Source organism: Caretta caretta, chromosome 16, assembly GCF_965140235.1.
Source record: "Caretta caretta isolate rCarCar2 chromosome 16, rCarCar1.hap1, whole genome shotgun sequence".
In the NCBI taxonomy this organism is placed as follows: Eukaryota; Metazoa; Chordata; order Testudines; family Cheloniidae; genus Caretta; species Caretta caretta.
In genome coordinates this window covers 21,818,910-21,838,042 of record NC_134221.1, presented here as the reverse complement: position 1 = coordinate 21,838,042, position 19,133 = coordinate 21,818,910, and the positions used below count along the sequence as shown (strand labels likewise).

Sequence of the window (19,133 nt, the reverse complement as noted above, 5' to 3'; positions counted from 1 at the left end):
TATGCAAGGTAACCTATTTCCCCTTGTTTTTTCCTATCACCCCCTCCCCCCCCCGACATTCTTGTTAAACCCTGGGTCTGTGCTGGAAATGGCCCACCATGATTATCATAAACATTGTAAGGAGAGTGGTCACTTTAGATAAGCTATTACCAACAGGAGAGTGGGTTTGTGTGAGGGGGAGTGGGGGGAGAAGAAAACCTGGATTTGTGCTGGAAATGGCCCAACTTGATTAACATACACATTGTAAGGAGAGTGATCACTTTAGATAAGCTATTACCAGCAGGAGAGTGGGGTGGGGGGAGGTATTTTTTCATGCTTTGTGTGTATAAAAAAATCTTCTACACTTTCCACAGTATGCATCCGATGAAGTGAGCTGTAGCTCATGAAAGCTTATGCTCAAATAAATTGGTTAGTCTCTAAGGTGCCACAAGTACTCTTTTTCTTGTTGTCTTCTTAGTTTACGATCTAAAATGTCCCCTTTCTGGAGACTAATAGCTTCCACTTTCAGGGAGATTTTGTTATTAGTAATAATCATGTTTGTTAGGTCAGTGCCTAAGAGCCAACCCATGCTGGGGCCCTGTTGTGCTAGGCACTGTACAAACCCGGAGTACTAGACAGTCCTTGTCTCAAAGAGCTTACACTCTAAATAGGTCTTTTCCATCTTTAACCCCTTAATCCTATCTGTAAGAACAAGCAGCCCTTTGTTCTTCTTCAAGTGCTTGCTCATGTCGATTCCATTCTTGGTGTGCGCCCACCCACGTGTGCACTAGTTGGACTAAGCAGGCCCCACTGCAGAAGATCCTGGATTATCTGCTGCACCTCAAACTCCCAAGTTTTGTCCCTGTCATCGATCAAGGTCCACCTCGCTGCTATCTTGGCTTTCCATCCTCCGTTCCAAGGCAGGTCGATCTTTGCTCATGACATGATTGGACTTTTTTTGAAAGATCTGTAGCATCTCTACCCACAAGTCTGGGATCCCATCATCCCCCCCCCCCCCCCCCAGGACCTGAATCTTGTGCTATCGAGGCTCATGGGGCCTGCCTTTAAGCCTTTGGCTTCCTGCTGTCTCCTGCTTCTCTCCTGGAAGGCTTTGTTCCTTGATAACGTTGGCCTGCAGGTGCTTATTTCGGAGCCACCCTATACGGTCTTCTACAAGGATAGAGTACAGCTGTGACTGCACCCATAGTTTCTGCCCAAGGTTGTTTCCCAGTTTCATACTGGCCAGGACACATACTTACTCATCTTCTTTCCAAAGCCTCATGCGTCAGATGAGGAGTGCAGGCTACACACCCTGGATGTCAGAAGGGCGCTGGCCTTCTACGTAGATTAAACAAAGCTGTTCCGTAAGTCAATACAGTTCTTCATTGCGGTGGCAGACAGCATGAAAGGTCACCCAGTGGCTGCTCAGAGGATTTTGTCCTGCATCCGCTACTGCTATGAGCTGGCAAAGGTGCCTCTGCCGGCGATCATGATGGCACACTCTGCTAGGGCACAAGTGTTGTCAGCAGCCTTCCTGGCACAGGTACCAATCCAAAGACCTGTAGGGCTGCTACCTGGTCATCTGTCCCCTTATGCACTGACTCAGCAAGCTCGAGATGATGTTGGCTTTGGCAAAGCAGTGCTGCAAGCTGCAAGACCATGAACTCTGAGTCCACCTCCATTGATACTGCTTGTGAATCACCTAGAATAGAATTGACATGAGCAAGCACTCGAAGAAGAAAAAACAGTTACCTATCTCTTGTAACTGTTGTTCTTTGAGATGTGTTACTCATGTCCATTCCATTACCTGCCCTCCTGCCCTTCTGTCAGAGTTGCCGGCAAGAAACGCAGGGACAGTGGCTGACATACCAATGCATGAGCGTGGCACTCAAGGGGGCGCCACAGCCGGCCCTACAAATACCACTAAGGCAAAACTCTCCGACCACCGCGCACATGGGCGCACACACACCTAGAATGCAATGGACATCTTGAAGAATAACAGTTATGAAAGGTAGGTAACCGTTCCTTTTCTCTGAATTAGGGGCCAGATGGGAACCACTACCTTCTCAATCACTTTTGATATGAATATTAAATTGCTTGTCAAAGGTGAAATCCTTGAAATAGTTTGAAAAGAACCCATGATCAGTGCGTGCTTGCTTGAAGATAGGTGTTCCCATAGCTATCTTGGATTCTTCTGGAGCCACACGGACATGTATTCATTTTCAGTATCCCACTGGCAACTGGTTAAGGAGCAAGCAGATAGTTTGATTACGCTGGATAAAGATTAGCTCTAGCTTCATACTAGAGATTCCATAAAACTTAGACAAATGTCCTGGATCAAAATCTTGAAAATGAGAATTGAAAAGGTTAATTTCAAAACTGTAGTATTTATGTAGGAAAAAACAAACCCCCAAAGTAGATTATATGAATTGTCCATCCTCTCCTGTAGCTACAAGCTGAAGTCAAAGCTGCAGACTTTTGGTGTAAAGAATGCAAACAACATAAGGGCAAATAATTTCTTAAGGAAGATAAAAATATAAGCAAAATACTGTGGTTGTGTGTAATATTTATGATTTTAAAATTGTCTGTATTCATATATATTAGGCACAAGCCTCAGGCTGCTGGCAAACTGCCAATGTGCCCTCAGTGTACAAAGGTTGGACACCTGGGCTTCATTAGCTCTGAAAAATGACTGTTTGCATTTGATACATTAATAGCCTCTGTATACTTTTTAATTTCAGCCTTCCAGATACCTGTATGGACTCAAAGCAAAGATTTCCTCCAGTCTCAAGCAGATTGCCACAATCAAATCTTCAGTTTTCAAAGTTTGCAATAGTCAGGTATTCTAGTGATGAGGAAATGTGGTCACACTTAGAGGGCTAAGAGTATGTGCGATAACCTGCTTTTTTCTTTTACCAGTAGATACGATCAGTTAGTACGCATCTAAAGTTTCTGTCCCTATGCTACAGGAAACCGGACAAAGATGATCCATAATGTGGCCATCATCGGTTATAATGGAAATAGCACTAAGCTTACTTGACTGAGTCCCTGGGGTGGGAAAAATGTGAGCAGTGAGAGGCAGTAACAGACTGGGGAGGAGAATATCGGAAGCACAAAGGACAGCTAGGTGTTCACTGGAAGTTGATTGCCTTATTCCCAGTTGTGCCTTTGTAACTCTCCTCCCTGCAAGTGTCCAGAATGCCGTGTACAGCATGGATGTCTTCAGCTAATACAGAAGAGAGGGAAGCACTCTGGTGATTAAATTTCCCAGTTAACAGATACCTTAACTTACTAATGGCACAAAATGAAATTACTCCACCGGTGTTCATAAACAGCATAGTTAGTAAACAGCATGTGACTTTATGTAATTGTCGACTTCTTGGATAGCCAGTAAATTTTTTAGCTAAACTGTACATCTTTTTTAACCCAGAGAGAGACAGAGTATATGTTATGTATGCAAGTGATAAACTCAACAGGATGTTATTACAATAGTAACTGAAGTGGTACTCAGAGTAACAGCCGTGTTAGTCTGTATTCGCAAAAAGAAAAGGAGTACTTGTGGCACCTTAGAGACTAACCAATTTATTTGAGCATGAGCTTTCGTCAGCTACAGCTCACTTATGCTCAAATAAAGCTTATGCTCAAATAAATTGGTTAGTCTCTAAGGTGCCACAAGTACTCCTTTTCTTTTTTTGAAGTGGTATTAGAGATCAGCTGGGGACTCAGCTTTCCCAAAACCACATTCTGATTGGCTAATTGGGTTTTTGTGATGTCATCATCATGCACCAATTGGCAATGTTGAAATGCACACAATATTCTGGGCCTGTGCCGCTTATGGTTTTCATGTTCTCGCCCATTAACTTTTAAGATAACCTTTGGAAATGGGCTTGCAGAGTGAAGCGCTGAAAAATGCCAGTTTTAAACTGTCACCTTTCCATGGAATTCCCAGGGACTCCCATTTCAGTGCAGTTTGTGGTCCTTTCAGCCACTTTTAATTCACTTTCTACTCCAAAAGTTAAATTTGGAGCTGTTTGATCGTCCAGATTTATTGTTTTGTAAAAGAAAATAAGTTGAAATTGACGTATTAGTCACAAAATTCTCAGGATGGACTTTGCGCCTGACAGGATCAGGCCTTTGATTATAAAACTGAGGGCCACACCCAAGTTTCCATAAAATGGGGCATACGGTAGCCATAATTTTTAATAAGGAGGTCTGGGCTTTCAGCTCAAGATTGTACGATGGGAGCTGTGGTCTCAGCAGGCCGTACCTCTTTTTCTTAACCATGGAGATATGATGAGCAATGCTTCAGCTACACCGCATATGAAGTCAGCCACCCACACAAACCAATAAGCATTGGCATAGTTGATTTCTCCCACAGTTGATCAGTCTAACAACTGGCTCCTGAGGATTCCCTCTGAAAATTAAATGTAAAGAGCTAGCAGCTAGCACAGCCACTGAAATTGCAACAAAACCAAAGCTTTAATACTGCTAAACTGAAAATATAATTGGCCACACTAACAGATTAATGTACAGTTCGAGATAATCTTGAATTTGCAGTTAAAAAGTATGCAGTGTTTTCAGAACAGCAAAAGTTCACTGGAAGCCATAAAGACTGGGCTAAAATGAAAGCAAAATTATGACTGTTGTAAGCCAAGTACAGCCGTTTGTTTTGGTTTTGGAGTAGCAAAAGTTTAGTTTGAGGCCCAGTTGCAATAAAATCAAAATTTGGGATTGTTAAATTCCTGAAGAAATATTTTAACAGAAAACAGTAAACCTGTATAGAGTATATCTCTTCTGTTTCTTGCGTACATTTATGTATGCTCTTTGGCAACTGCAGAGTATGCCGTGTTCTGTGCAACCACCACCAGATCTTCCATGTAAGAGAAGAGAGCTAGTGATAATTTTTGCTTTACTTAATTGAAAACAAATATAACATTATCCTTATCTGCTGTGCCGCTTGCTGGACAGACAATAGCAATCTCCTGCCAGCTATTCCTCCAGCACCAGCCAGAAAAAAAGCTTTGTTTTCACTATTTTTTTATTATTATTTAAATTTTATTCACTTAATTTTACGGTTTTGGATATTGCTATGGAGAACAACTCTTCTAAGTTGTGCCAGCAATTAGAATCCCAATGTGGTGGGAATTCTGGAAATAACTGTAGCTTTTCTTTTGTGATGGAACTCTTCTGGCTCGTTCAGGGAATCTTGAGTCTTTTTGCTTGGTCCCTTGTCTACAATGAGTACACCAGAGATTGTTATAACATTTCTCGTTATATTTGGGACTGTCAGTGGGATCACCTAGTTGACAAGCTTACATTTTTGGAATTCTTATTTGATGGAGCTCACTATTCTTACTTCATTATATCTGCTTATTGATATTCACAAGACTATGTACAAAGCCTGTTTATTAACCATATTGGTACATTGTCCCTATTTATTTGATGATGGGAATCTTATCCTTGTCTTTTATATCACAACTTCTCTCAGATTTAATAGAATCCACAGCATCTGTGCTACATAGGAAGGAGGATTGTTGGTATGTGTGCCAGCACACCTATTCCAGTCAATTTTACAGTAGCCAACAGGAGATGAATAACTTGCTGATGAGAAATTGCAGGTTACCATCTAGGAGATGGGAAGATCCATATGTATGAAATTTTGAAAAGAACCGCCTTGCAGGATTAAGCACAATCTCTACAGGCACTGGGTTCAGGGAACAATTTAACTGCTGTAGATTCTGGTATTACAGAGAGAATATGAGGAACATATAGGAGTGCACTTCATTATAGTGTACTTCGTTAGAATTTTTGAGTCCTGTGTCTCTTAAGAAATTGGTCACATATAGAAATATTCAGCTTCAGTGAACACGTTGTGGTTGCATATATACAAAAAACAGACCATTATCTCTAGAGTTTTCACAAAACAGTCTTGTTCCAAAAACAGATGCTTTGTGTAACCTAGCATGATAGTCTCATGAGAGCAGGCAATGGCCTGGCATTTACAATTACTAGGCACTAGGAGAGGCTAGACACAAATGTTTGATATGAAGAACTACTGTGAACTCATTGAAAGTACAAAGTATACTCTATAGTTTCTTCTAACAAGATGTTTACGTTTACAAAATGAAAGAAAAGTACCACGAGCCAGTGATTGGCAACTAAGTGTTGTTTCTGGAAACCATTAGGGACAAATTTTCACTTTGTGATTGCAATTGACTGCAGTGTCTAATGTGGATGCTCAGCCATTTAGCTTTTGCAGTTGGATGCTGTCTTTCGCAGCTCAGACATTTGCAAGTGTAAAATGTGTGCATAAATTCAGAGGCCAACTTGAAGCTGGTCTGAAAATTTGTCCCTAAAAACGTTTAGAAAATAGACGTGATCTTAGTAATTATATTTTTTCATTTTTGGTTATATATAAAGTAGATTAGTGCAACTGGTTTTCCTGCAAGGAAAGTTGCCATAAATGTGGACATACATCACTAGGAGCAAAAAGTGTTATACCGTATTACTAGTTAGTTGCGCAGTTTTAGTTCTGGTAGCACTTTTGGGCCCATTGTTACGTCTAACACTGGTTATCTAACCCCCATCTTTATGTTTGTTATTATGTATGTGGCACATGCACTTTAATAGGGATGAGAGCTAAAATTACTTAACTCTTCTCTAGATATGTATTATACTTTAGGGACCCGATCATGTCATTCAATGACACACAGAGATGGGCTCTGTTTTGATGGTGGTAGTTCATCCTCATTCATACATGTGTAATATACTGGGAGTTGCCTCATTTTTTACAACAGATTTAAAATGCATACACTATATAAATACAATAGGCATATCATCCTGTCATATGACATTAGTGCAATCCTTAGAGAGAAAATATTCAGACTGGTGCATTGAAATCATTTTTAAGTATGCCCTGGTGAGCAGGTTAGATAGTAGTATTGTCTAGTGGACTAAGGAGGAGTCTGGAAGATGGGAACTCCCTAGTTTTAACCTGCATCTCTGCCACTGGCTCACCTTGTTGACTTGGTTAAGGCACTTAAGGTGGGCTTTTCCAAAATGCTCAGTGTTGGCCTAACTCTGCTTCCATTGAAATCTCTGTGAGTTTTACTACGGACTTCAGTGGGAGGACAGTTACGCCAACGCTAAGTATTTTTGAAAATTCCACCCTTAACCTCTGTGTCTCAGTCCCCATTAGTAAAATTGGGATGAGTTTTACATAACTCACTGTGGTGGTGTGAGGATTAATTAGATAATTGGCAACATTTCCAAAAAAGCCATGATGACTTAGGAGCCTAAGTCCTATTTTCAAAAGGGAAGGTAAATGGAACGTAGGCTCCTAAGTCATGTAGGCACTTTTGAAAATTTCACCCAATATTTTTTATAGCAGTTTGAATACATGCAGTGAGTGGTGGTGCTTTTGGTTTACGTTCTTACTTTGGAAAGAGCTGTTTCCACTTTGAGCATGACTTCTGATGATGCAGTTTGTGTGACACAGAAGCCACTGAGACTTTACTAGGAACTTTTAAAAAGCTCTAGAACAGAAAGGAGTTCAACGAAAGAGGGCAAAATGTGATTTGCCAATTGAGTCACATCTTTCGGGAAAAGTTAGCAGAAAAGAAGAGGAAGGGAAATAATTACATAGGGACAGGTGTGTTAAGGTTGACTGTGAGCACATAATGGCTGCAACAGGGCTAAGGAAATCTGCTCCATTTCTGAAACCATTTGAATATGTCGCGGTACAGATTTACTGTATGTCTGACTTGATCATTTTTGTGGTGCTGTAGGTGGCTAATGGCTGTGTTGATTGTTATTCGGTACTTGAACTGAACTTTTGAGGTGCACTAAATCTTGTCAGGAACACAAAAGATCAGTGTACTAAAAGCAGTAATTTCTTAGAACCCTAGTGTGAATTTAACTTATTCTTGATAATGGGCACTTAAAAAAACTATTGGAAAGAAGATGAAAACTTGAGTATGCTTAGTAGGTGCCAAGTAATTACCATCAGTTTTTAGACTTTCTGAACTTATAATGATAGCAACCTTCAGTTATATCCAAAAATGCCAAAAGGAGGAAAAAACGTAAAAATTGATCATGCTGAATAAACACGTAACATTTATTTGAGAACATCATTATCTGTCTCAGCTTTTGTTTAGGAAACTGGGCAATAACAAGAAAGATACAATCATAGAATCATAGAATATCAGGGTTGGAAGGGACCTCAGGAGGTCATCTAGTCCAACCCCCTGCTCAAAGCAGGACCAATCCCCAACTAAATCATCCCAGGCAGGGCTTTGACAAGCCTGACCTTAAAAACTTCTAAGGAAGGAGATTCCACCACCTCCCTAAGTAACCCGTTCCAGTGTTTCACCACCCTCCTAGTGAAAAAGTTTTTCCTGATATCCAACCTAAACTTCCCCCACTGCAACTTGAGACCATTACTCCTCGTTCTGTCATCTGCTACCACTGAGAACAGTCTAGATCCATCCTCTTTGGAACCCCCTTTCAGGTAGTTGAAAGCAGCTATCAAATCCCCCTCTTTCTTCTCTTCCGCAGACTAAACAATCCCAGTTTCCTCAGCCTCTCCTCATAAGTCATGTGTTCCAGTCCCCTAATCATTTTTGTTGCCCTCCGCTGGACATTTTCCAATTTTTCCACATCCTTCTTGTAGTGTGGGGCCCAAAACTGGACACTGTACTCCAGATGAGGCCTCACCAGTGTCGAATAGAGGGGAACGATCATGTCCCTCGATCTGCACAATAATATATTGTGACAGTGTATGCAAGAGATTTTGAGGAAAAAATAACAGCACTGCCCACACATTGTCTTTTTTAATATGGTGTTGAAGCTGATACATGTACTGTACTGTATGTGAATATTTTCTTAGATAGTATGCTCCTTGGAAGAGGGACCATATGTTCATATGTATTGCTGTCTCACTTAGCACATGACCTGACTGAAGCTTCTGAGCACTATCATTATACAAATATTTAATAAGAATCTAATAGGAATCCTAAAGTTAAACTTCCTAAACTTTTTCTAGTATGACTCTTGTTTTCACAATAATGTCATTTGGATTACACCAGTGATAATTTAGCCCATGCACAATTCACTGGTTGGCAGGGTAGAAGCCCAGGTTTGAAGGTGGTGCAGATTTTGACTTTGGAAATTTTTCTTTGTTTTTGGTGAATTATCAGTGAAAACACAAGGTGTTTTAAGGGAAGATTTGAACGCATTTGCCCCTTGTAAGAAGAAAAATTGTTTAAGGAGGACTTAAACAAAAAGCAGCTGAAGCTTGAAATATGTCATGGGCATGATATAATGATCATACCTAGCTCCTATATACCTGTAGCTATAATGACGAGTAATAATGAGATTATAATTCTTATATAAATATGAGGATTTCTGTGCTAGTTTGCCTTTATTTTTGACTCTGCATGTAAAATGACCCCAGACGCCCCGTGCTAAAACAGACGGAGGCCTCAGACAGACCTGTGGCAAACTTCAGGCAGAATAGTCATCTGTGTAGCACATTTTGTGGGGGAGGATTTGACACCTGGAGATAGAGTTTTCTTCTGCTTACGCAAATGATCAGGCTTCTGTTGCTTATACTCATAGGTTTACTCCTCTACTTTTCTCCTGCTGGCTTTAAGTCTAGGGCAGAAGCTGGGTGAATTGCATGCCCTTAATGCAAATATGCAGGGTTTCAATTGGCTGCATTCTCCAGACATGCCATGGTCAGGCTGGCCACGAGGAGGCTAAGATGTACAGTACAGTATGTAGTTCAGCCGTGCTGACAGGATACCCATAGTTAGGGCAGAGATGAGATTTTCATTTAAGTGCCTGCTTAAAGGTTCTTACCACTTTTTGGGAAAAGTATTTGATGGGCAGGAATTTCTTGTGTGTTTTCTTTGCACAAAGGTGAGGGGTTTTTTAATGGTTCATAAAATACCTCTTCTCTTTGACTTAAATATGTGAGAAAGTGTTGCTTTTAAGAAACATTTTTAACACCTTAATTTGCCCTCTGATACAAACATTTTGCTCTTGGAACTGGAGCCTGAGCTTGTAGGTTGTCTGCAAGGGTCTTGTCTACACTGAGAATTTTGAGGCGTTCTTCCTGCATTGGTCTCGCGAGTGCTACTATAGACTGATTACCAGCATTATTAGCACCGTCGCGTCCTGCTTTGAGTGAGGCAGTAAAAGGACTGTGCCAGTGCGAGATCGGGGGAGGGAATTCCCTGAGGTATTCATCAGACAGGCAGCCAAGGAGGAATTGTTCTTTCCTATGTTAGGACAAAATGGGTGAGAAATTAAATATAAGCAAGTGGGAAAAATAGTGTATTGTGGAGATGGGAGCTCTCTGCTATCACTGTGCTGGCAGTGGTAGGAGTAGCTGGCTAGCACTTAGCATTTAGGTAGAGCGTTGTGTTTTCAAAGTGTTCAAACGTTCATTAATTAATCCTCACAAACACTCCATTGAGGGAGGTAATTAAATATTGTCACCCCAACCTACCTTTCCCCCCCTCACCAGATAAGGAAACTGGGACTTTTAGAGGTTAACCAATTTGTTGAATGCCACATAACATTGTCGTTGGCAGAGACACAATTAGAACTCAGTAGCTGGGTGCACCCAGCACTGTTCTTTTAGTTCATTAGAGCTCTCTGCCTCGTAATTTACTGAAGTGACGTTAAGTGCATGCAGAGATATAAGAAAATTTAAACATACCTGTATTTTGTGTGTGTGATTATTTATTTAAATAAAGTCACAGGCATAAGTTGGCCAAATTCCATGTAATCTCTCCCTGTGTAGCTTAATATATAGGGATCTTGCTTGTAAATGAAACAACTCCTCTAGATTCTGGAGGGCATCCAGATACGAAGATGTTTCTGTTTTCTATAAACTTGCAAAGGGCCTAGATTGGCAGTTACTGACTGAGCATCTTGTAATTTGAAGTAGTGAAGCGCTAAAGCGGGTCTAAAATATTGTTATCTTCACACTGTATAATTTTGAAAGTTTGTAACAATAATAGATGAATCACTGGCTGACATTAAAATAACTGAGCCAATCTATTTATAGAGACCTGATCTTTTTAAAGAACATAAACTGGATTCATCTTGTAAATCAATGCATATTACTGTATGCAAACATACTATGTAAATGGAACTAAAGAAGACCTCATTTAAATGTTAAGGTATTATAGGAAAAGTGTTGCCTAAAGATTGAATAATCTTCTGCTTGTGAAAACTGGGGAAGGATGTAATTGTTCGCTCTTCTTATCTCAGTTTGATGCCATGTACTTTGGGATATCAGATATTGCAATAATAAAATGATTTGTAGCACAAGAGTGTTCAGATGGATTATATAATAATGTTTCTGCATTAAGAAAAAGATATAATTTATGTTATAAATCACATTTTCATTCTGTTTGTGACCATGGAAAACTGAAGTAGAGAATACATTATGATAATAGGTGGATTGAACTGTTTTAGTCCAAGAAAGTTAATTAATTTAGAACTCATGAATTTTTTTTCTGTGTGGGGTTTCATTTCCTTTGGTGATTTGTGACATTAGTCCTGCATTGTCTACCCAATTAAGTACTTTTCACAAATAATTAGAAATATTTCTGAGCTGTTAGGATAAACATAGGCAGGTAACAAGGAATACAAAAATGAGACTCCGAAAGGTTGAGGTATTGGATGGAAGCCTACCACAGTGAGCTGGGGGAAATGAGATTGCTGTGAAGGACACCTGGTATATGTACACCCAGAAGTGGGAAAGTTTGCACTGACATGATAGCGGTGGGACTTACAATGCCGTAGAATGGAATCCTTTGTTGGATCATTCACATAGTGACAATGAAGTGAAACTGAGGCAGACAAAAGAGACCAGAGCTCTGTTCTTCTTCCCAGACCTTAATCATCTCTGCCTCCAAATAACAACTTTGGGTGCCAGAGGTAACTGGTATTAAATTGTGTTCCTGGCTGTTTTGTAGATTCCCTGGTAACCATATTGACAATATTCAGAGGAACAGCCGTGTTAGTCTGTATTCGCAAAAAGAAAAGGAGTACTTGTGGCACCTTAGAGACTAACCAATTTATTTGAGCATGAGCTTTCGTGAGCTGTAGCTCACGAAAGCTCATGCTCAAATAAATTGGTTAGTCTCTAAGGTGCCACAAGTACTCCTTTTCATATTGACAATAGAGGATCATTCTTATCTAGCCCCTTTCACCCTTCAAATGCTTTGCATAACTATCCATGGGAATCAATTCACCTAACTCTAGGGTGAAAGGTAGCAGATGTTAACAGCTCACAGCACCATCACATGATAGTTTAGGAATAGAAGTGAAGAAGAATATTGTATTTTCATTTTCAATAGGCGGGATCTTCTTAACCAAAACAGACTGTGCCCAGAAAACCTAGGCTAATAACATCACTCTTTCAAAAAGTGTCATAGGATCTCAATAACCAGAAATTGTCTAAAGGAAAGGAGTACTTGTGGCACCTTAGCGACTAACCAATTTATTTGAGCATGAGCTTTCGTGAGCTACAGCTCACTTCATCGGGTGCACACAGTATGCATCCGATGAAGTGAGCTGTAGCTCACGAAAGCTCATGCTCAAATAAATTGGTTAGTCGCTAGGGTGCCACAAGTCCTCCTTTTCTTTTTGCGAATACAGACTAACACGGCTGTTACTCTGAAACCAGAAATTGTCTGGACTTCAGCTTCAGCTCATCCTCCATCCACATCATGACCCATCATGTCATGCTGGGTACTGGTTCAGCATTTTATTATTATGATTTATTATATGTATTTCTGTAGTACCTTGGAGGCCTAGTCATGGGCCAGGACCCTATTTTGATAGGAGCTATACAAACCTAAAACACAAAGACAGACCCTGCCCCAGGAGCTTACATTTAAATAGACAAGACCGATGCAGGGTAGGGGAAAGGGATAACACATGAGTGGAGTGAATAATTTGATGGCAGCAAACGTCATGTTAGTTCCATGATTTTTTGGGGATGTGTGGGGAGTTAGTTCAGAGGGGATCAGCTGAAGGGAAGGGGATTAGGGGGGCTAAGAAGTGGAGAAGAGGGTAAAAAGAGTGCTGCTGAGGCAATGAGACTGAGGGAGGGAGAGGGTTGGAGCAAACAGCTAAACAGCACATGCCAGAGAGAGTCCACCCAAAACTGTAGAGAGTTTCCTGAAAGTCCAGCAGTCCCTGCTTTGGCTTTTCTGCCTTGGCCAGGGTCCATGTCACAAAAACCACCATCTCCATTGGCATTGTTGATGGCAGATTGTGCAGAAATGACAGACTGAACTGGCATTGAGAGTGAAAAAACAGTTCACCCTAGAAGTGGGTCCTCCATGTCCAGGTGGAAGCACATCAGTGGAGTGTGTTGGGAAGCTTGCTCTGCCACTGCTCATGCTGTCCCTGGTCTTTGGATGAATGCAGGGCTGACATTCTCAGAGCTGTTAATCCAGCATTTTGACAAATGTGGAAATTCACTTTAAAATTAAAAAAGGAAATGAGATACAGCCTTGAATGTTCAAACCTACATAAAAGTTGTCTGATTGTCAGAGGTGCTGAGAACCCCAAACTCCCTTTCATTTACATGGGACTTATGGACACTCTGTAGCTCTCAGAATCAGGACATTTAGTTTTGTGCTTAAATATGAATTTAGGTGCCTAACTTTAGGCAGCAGATTTTGAAAACTGGCCCATCTCTCTTTACCCACTCATCTAGTAGTATGAGTATAAAGGTCTCCGAAACCAGAAATCCTTTTTTCCTTCTTGAAACTTAGACAGCTCAGCTGAGTGTTTTTTAATCTTCTAATTTTGAACAAAGTTGCTTGTATGGTTTTTTCCAGCCCAGAATGAATTTTAAATCCCTGGAAATAGGTTTTAATGATAAAGATGCTGACAGAATCATAGTGGATTGATACAGTGTCTCACAAGGTACAGTTACTGTTTGTGCTACAGATCTCAACTGTCTGAGAATTCATCAGACACAAAAGACGACCTATTGGAACCAGGATCAACAGACCAATTGGAACATGATATCAGCAAAAATCCTGAAGCCAGCTTACCCTCCCTTTGTCTCAAGCAAGTGTTTCCAAAGTATGCCAAACAGTTCAACTATCTGCGACTGGTGGACAGAATGGCTGCATTGTTTATCCGATTCCTTGGAGTAAAAGGGACAATGAAGTTGGGACCAACAGGTTTCAGAACATTTATAAGGTTAGTAGTAAAGGATTTAAGATCTCCCAGACCTATCCAATAGCACTGCTAGTCTTGTGTTTATGTGATAGAATAGTTAAGACCAGAGAAAACATTTTCCCCCAAATCCTGCTGAACAGCTGCACACCCTTCTATATTTTCCTTCTTGTCATTGCTGATTACTGAAATAAATACATGTGCATAATACAAAAGCTTTCTTCTTCTATAATCAGTCTATTGTTCTGATTCCTTTAGTGATCGCTTCATCCAGTATTAGAGAACACACTTGTTATGGTAGTGAACTGTGGTGTCACAAGCGTAGGATTGGGGGACACCCTACCTGAATTCTTGTTAATAGGAACAGAAGAGAGTTCCCATTTTTTGCAGTTTGTCTTGGTATTTAACAAGAAAAGAAAAGGAAATGGGCTAATAGGTGACATTGCCATTGGCAGCTGTAGAAATTGTCATTCCTTAAATTGGGGATTGTCTCTTTAAAGGAACAAGCAGCTTGAGCAGAAGGTCTCAAAAATAAAATCTTGGGTATTTTTTTCATACCAGTATCCTTTGATGTAAATGAGGGAAGAAGAAATTGCTCAAATATTATGAACAGAATTGTTACTGAGTGGAATGTTTTTCAAAATTTAGCATTCAGTATCAAAAGCTCTTCAAAATGAAAGGACACTCTGGTAATCTTTCTGTGTTTATCTTCCTTTGGCATTGGATACAGCTGAGTTTCCGAAGCTATTTGGCTGGTGGATTTAGTGTTTTGTAGTTACTAACAAGCCTCTCTCTGTAGGCACTTTTTGTTTTAAATTCTGCCTCATTATAAATGAATTTTTTGATCATATTTCCTTCTCTGAAAATACAGTAGATATAATCTGCAGGAGCCATATAGTTGCACTATATTCTGGCAACACGGATACTCTAACTTGTACCTCCCAAAACAGAACAGAGTGGGGAAATAAACATAATATACTCTGTCTTAATTTGTTTTCACAGTGTCCATCTCTTGAAATGTGCTACATGAGTCAGCAGTTTGAGTGAATTATGCTAATATCTGGCAAGCCCCATATTTTTTTTTCTTCTGGTAAAATGGGGAATATCTAAGTGTATTTATCTCACCAAAATCACTGTCTCACTATGCGCATAAGAACAGTGTACGTCAGCATTTATTAAGTACCCTTTTTATGCAACTGGATGATGGTGTACTTGCTGTCTGTGACAGTGGCATTAGCTGTCGTGAAAACTGTTGTGATGCCACAAATTGAGGATTATCCGTTTGGCTGGGGAACAAGCTGGAAGAGCAGAAGGACTCTAGTTTCGTATGACTGGCTTCCTAAAATAGTTAAACAGGAATCTAGAATTTATTCGTAGAGCTTAGTTTAGTTTATTTTTTTAAAGCCTCCATTTTGCTTTAACTTGTTCCCTCTTGCTCCATTTTCCAGCTCTTCAGTATGCATGTTTGAGCAACTGAGACTCCCTTATACTTGGATGGAGCAGGTGTGAGAAGGTTGGAGGGAATCTAGAGTACAAGTGGGTGTTCAGAGTAAGGGAGTCTATTACACCTCCTGGTGCTGACGTTGACCTGTCCTCTCACCCTTTTGGGAAACTCCTGCCTGCTGTTTTGAAGAATTAAGCTCCAGATAAAATGATTGTGTACCTGCCTGTGCTGCTTTGAAAACATCCAGCTAAATGTCAATCTGGATCTTTGCTTATACAAACGGCAGTTCTGAAGTGGTTAGGCTTGTCACTCAGTTCAGCTGGCATTGTGGATTGAATCTGTTGGGGACAGACATTATTGAAGAGTTATTTTTTCCTCCCATATTTGTATGTGGAAAAGTAAGTTCTGGGACATTGTAGCAAACATAATTCAGATATCACAAATGAGGAAAGTAATAGCATTGGAGACAAAGGTAATTTCCTTTTACAATACTTGTTATTTAGATACGTGTTTAGCTTTTTTAGAAAGGTAAGATCCTTAAAAGAAGATGGGCATAGACTGACCTGTGGTCCAAAGCTTTATTCAGTAGGAACACTTGGGCCTTTATTCCACTGCCAGTTGATGGTCTCTAACAAATGTTAGTATTTTTCATAGTCCAGATCTACTTGTTTAATTTCTAGTAAACCAGAGGAATGTGAGTGTGTTTGGATTGAGACATTGTGAAGAGGAGATATTGAAGAAGGGTGATTTCCCTAGCTGTGGGTGTATACCCTGCTGTTCCCAGCCAGGGGGGAGGCTTTCCAAATGTTGCTCACTGTTACACTGTGCACTAATGATTTGCATCAGGAAATTGCAGCTTGCAGTGGCAAGGAATTCAATTTATTTTTTCATATACTTTTATTTTGTCATTTTCATTGTTTTTTAATGGCTGTACATGTTCCAGTTATGGTACACATATCCCATTTTCTGTCTTTCATTGACTATGACAAAATAAATAAGCAGCAGGAGCAAATGCACTCTTAAAATACAGAGATCCTCTTTCCATGCAGATGCCCTTAGCAGTCAAGAATGAATAAAAACAAATAGAGTTATATAGATAGAAAAGACTGTGGGGCATCTGCTCCATCCACAGGCCAGTGCAGGATTGTTCACTACAGTGTGTTTTTTACTGTTGAATAAAGCCTTGATTTAGATACCTTGGTGACGAGCATAGTATAAACGTTTCACTATAAATGACAGATAGATATTCTTCTGAAAGATTATTCCATAATTCTTCTTCTCCTTGTCCTTGAATGTTGAACTTGCAAAGCCATTTTGCAGCAGCCTCACTGGCGAAGTACAGAGCCCTCAGACCACCATCAAATCTTGTCAGGGCATTCGTCAGTGATGTGTGATGTTGTCTGCCTTTGGCATGTGGGATCGTCTCATTGGCCATAGGCGTGAAGGCTAGTTGCACGCTGACCTGGCTCATTCAGAATCCGTTCAGAAAGACCGAGGAGTGATGTGGCAAATCAAAGCCAGGTACAAACATGGTTGGGGTCAGTTATTAAGAGAATGGTTTCTGACTTTAGCTGCAGACCATTCTTCATGCCACATAGACATTGCAGAGAAATCTGGGCAGGGCAAGTGGGCCCACAATGGGTGCCTAACATACCTCACTGCAAGAATGTCTTCCTTCATGTTCTCTGGTGTCTCTTCAATTCAGCTCTAATATCAGTAAAATCTAGATTTTTCTCAGAGTTCTCCAGTCTGTGTGCCCTTCTTCCAACAATCCTCTAGTAAATTTATAAAAGATTCTGTTCTTGTTGCCCATGTCAGAGCATTTGCTAGATTCCTTTCCTCAAGAATGAAATGGAAGGTATATCAATGTGTGTGTGTAATGAGCAGGTGGTTACAAACTGTCCTCACGAGTTGTAGCCAATCAAAGCTTTACTTTCTTTCGGTGGGTTCAGTTTGTTCACAAAAGGAACTCAAAATGAAATACTATGAAATACAGCCTAAGCCCATGCTTGGCTGCACCTAGGGTACCTAGAACAGCTCAACCCACACTCTAGATCTCCTTTACCTCTAAAGAACCATTACCATCTCTCTTATAGCTAAGTGGGTTAAAAAGCTACTTGGAAGTGCGAAACAGCAAAACACGTAATATTTTCCAGCAGAAACATCTTGCAGGATCAATCTCTTAGATACTCCGTGTAGCTTTATACAGGCATTTCAAATGGATCAGTGAGTATCATTCAGTGGTAGACTCATAATAATAATAACTCCAGGAGGGTAGAACATAAGAGTCGCCATACTGGGTCAAACCAAAGGTCCATCTAGCCAAGTATCCAGTCTTCCGACAGTGGCCAATGCCAGGTGCCCCAGAGGGAACGAACAGAACAGGGAATCATCAAGTGATCCATCCCTGTCGCCCATTCCCAGCTTCTGGCAAACAGAGGCTAGGGACACCATCCCTGCCCATCCTGGCTAATAGCCATTGATGGACCTATCCTCCATGAACTCATCTAGTTCTTTTTTGAACCCTGTTATAGTCTTGGCCTTCACAACATCCTCTGGCAAGGAGTTCCACAGTTGACTGTGCATTGTGAGAAACAAAACTTCCTTTTGTTTGTTTTAAAGCAGGGGTGGGCAAACTTTTTGGCCTCAGGGCCACTGAGTATGGAAATTGTATGGCGGGCCATGAATGCTCCCGAAATTGGGGTAGGGGGTGAGGGCTCCGGCTGGGGGTGCAGGCTCTGGCGTGGGGCCAGAAATGAGGAGTTCAAGATGTGGGAGGGGGCTCCAGGCTGGGACATGGGGTTGGAGTGCAGGAGGGGGTGAGGGTTCTGGCTGGGGATGTGGGCTCTGGGGTAGGCTGGGGATGAGTGGTTTGGGCTGCAGGAGGGTGTTCCAGGCTGGGACCGAGGGATTCAGAGGCTGGGAGGGGGATCAGGGCTGGGGCAGGGGGTTGGGGTGTGTGTGTGGAGGGGGACCAGGGGTGCAGGCTCCAGGTGGCGCTTACCTCAAGCTGCTCCCGGACACAGTGCCATGTCCTACACGGAGGCACGGCCAGGCGTCTCTGTATGCCACCCAGTCTTCAGGCGCTGCCCCTGCAGCTCTCATTGGCCACAGTTCCCGGCCAACGGGAACTATGGGAGGGGAGGGAGGGCAGCTTGGGGCGGGAGCAGTGTGCGGAGCCCCCTGGCTGCCCCTACACGTAGGAACCAGAGTGGAGACATGCTGCTGCTTCCTGGAGCTGCGCGGAAAGCCCCTGATCCCGCTCCCTGACTGGAGCGCCGGAGCGGGGCAAGGCCCTGACCCTGCTCCCCGCCGGGAACTTGAGGGCCAGATTAAAAGGCCATAGTTTGCCCACCCCTCTTTTAAAGGGTAGCAGGTCGTAACAATTGGTCAAGCCATATTTTTGATGAGAAATAGTAAGTGGATTTTTTGGTTATCTCTTGCAAAACCCAGCTGATTGAAAAACGTATATAGCAGCTTGTTCATCCTGTTG

The 19,133-nt window shown here is 41.4% G+C and overlaps 1 protein-coding gene across 2 annotated transcripts in view; it reads left to right on the top strand.

Moving 5' to 3' along the window:
* TTLL11 (tubulin tyrosine ligase like 11) overlaps positions 1 to 19,133 on the top strand; it is a 116,814-nt gene that overhangs the window by 81,848 nt on the left and 15,833 nt on the right. For both annotated transcript variants that reach the window (XM_048823322.2, XM_048823323.2), the window contains one exon: positions 13,963 to 14,220. In XM_048823322.2, the coding sequence (XP_048679279.2) occupies positions 13,963 to 14,220 (258 nt within the window). The remainder of the gene's footprint in view (positions 1 to 13,962; positions 14,221 to 19,133) is intronic.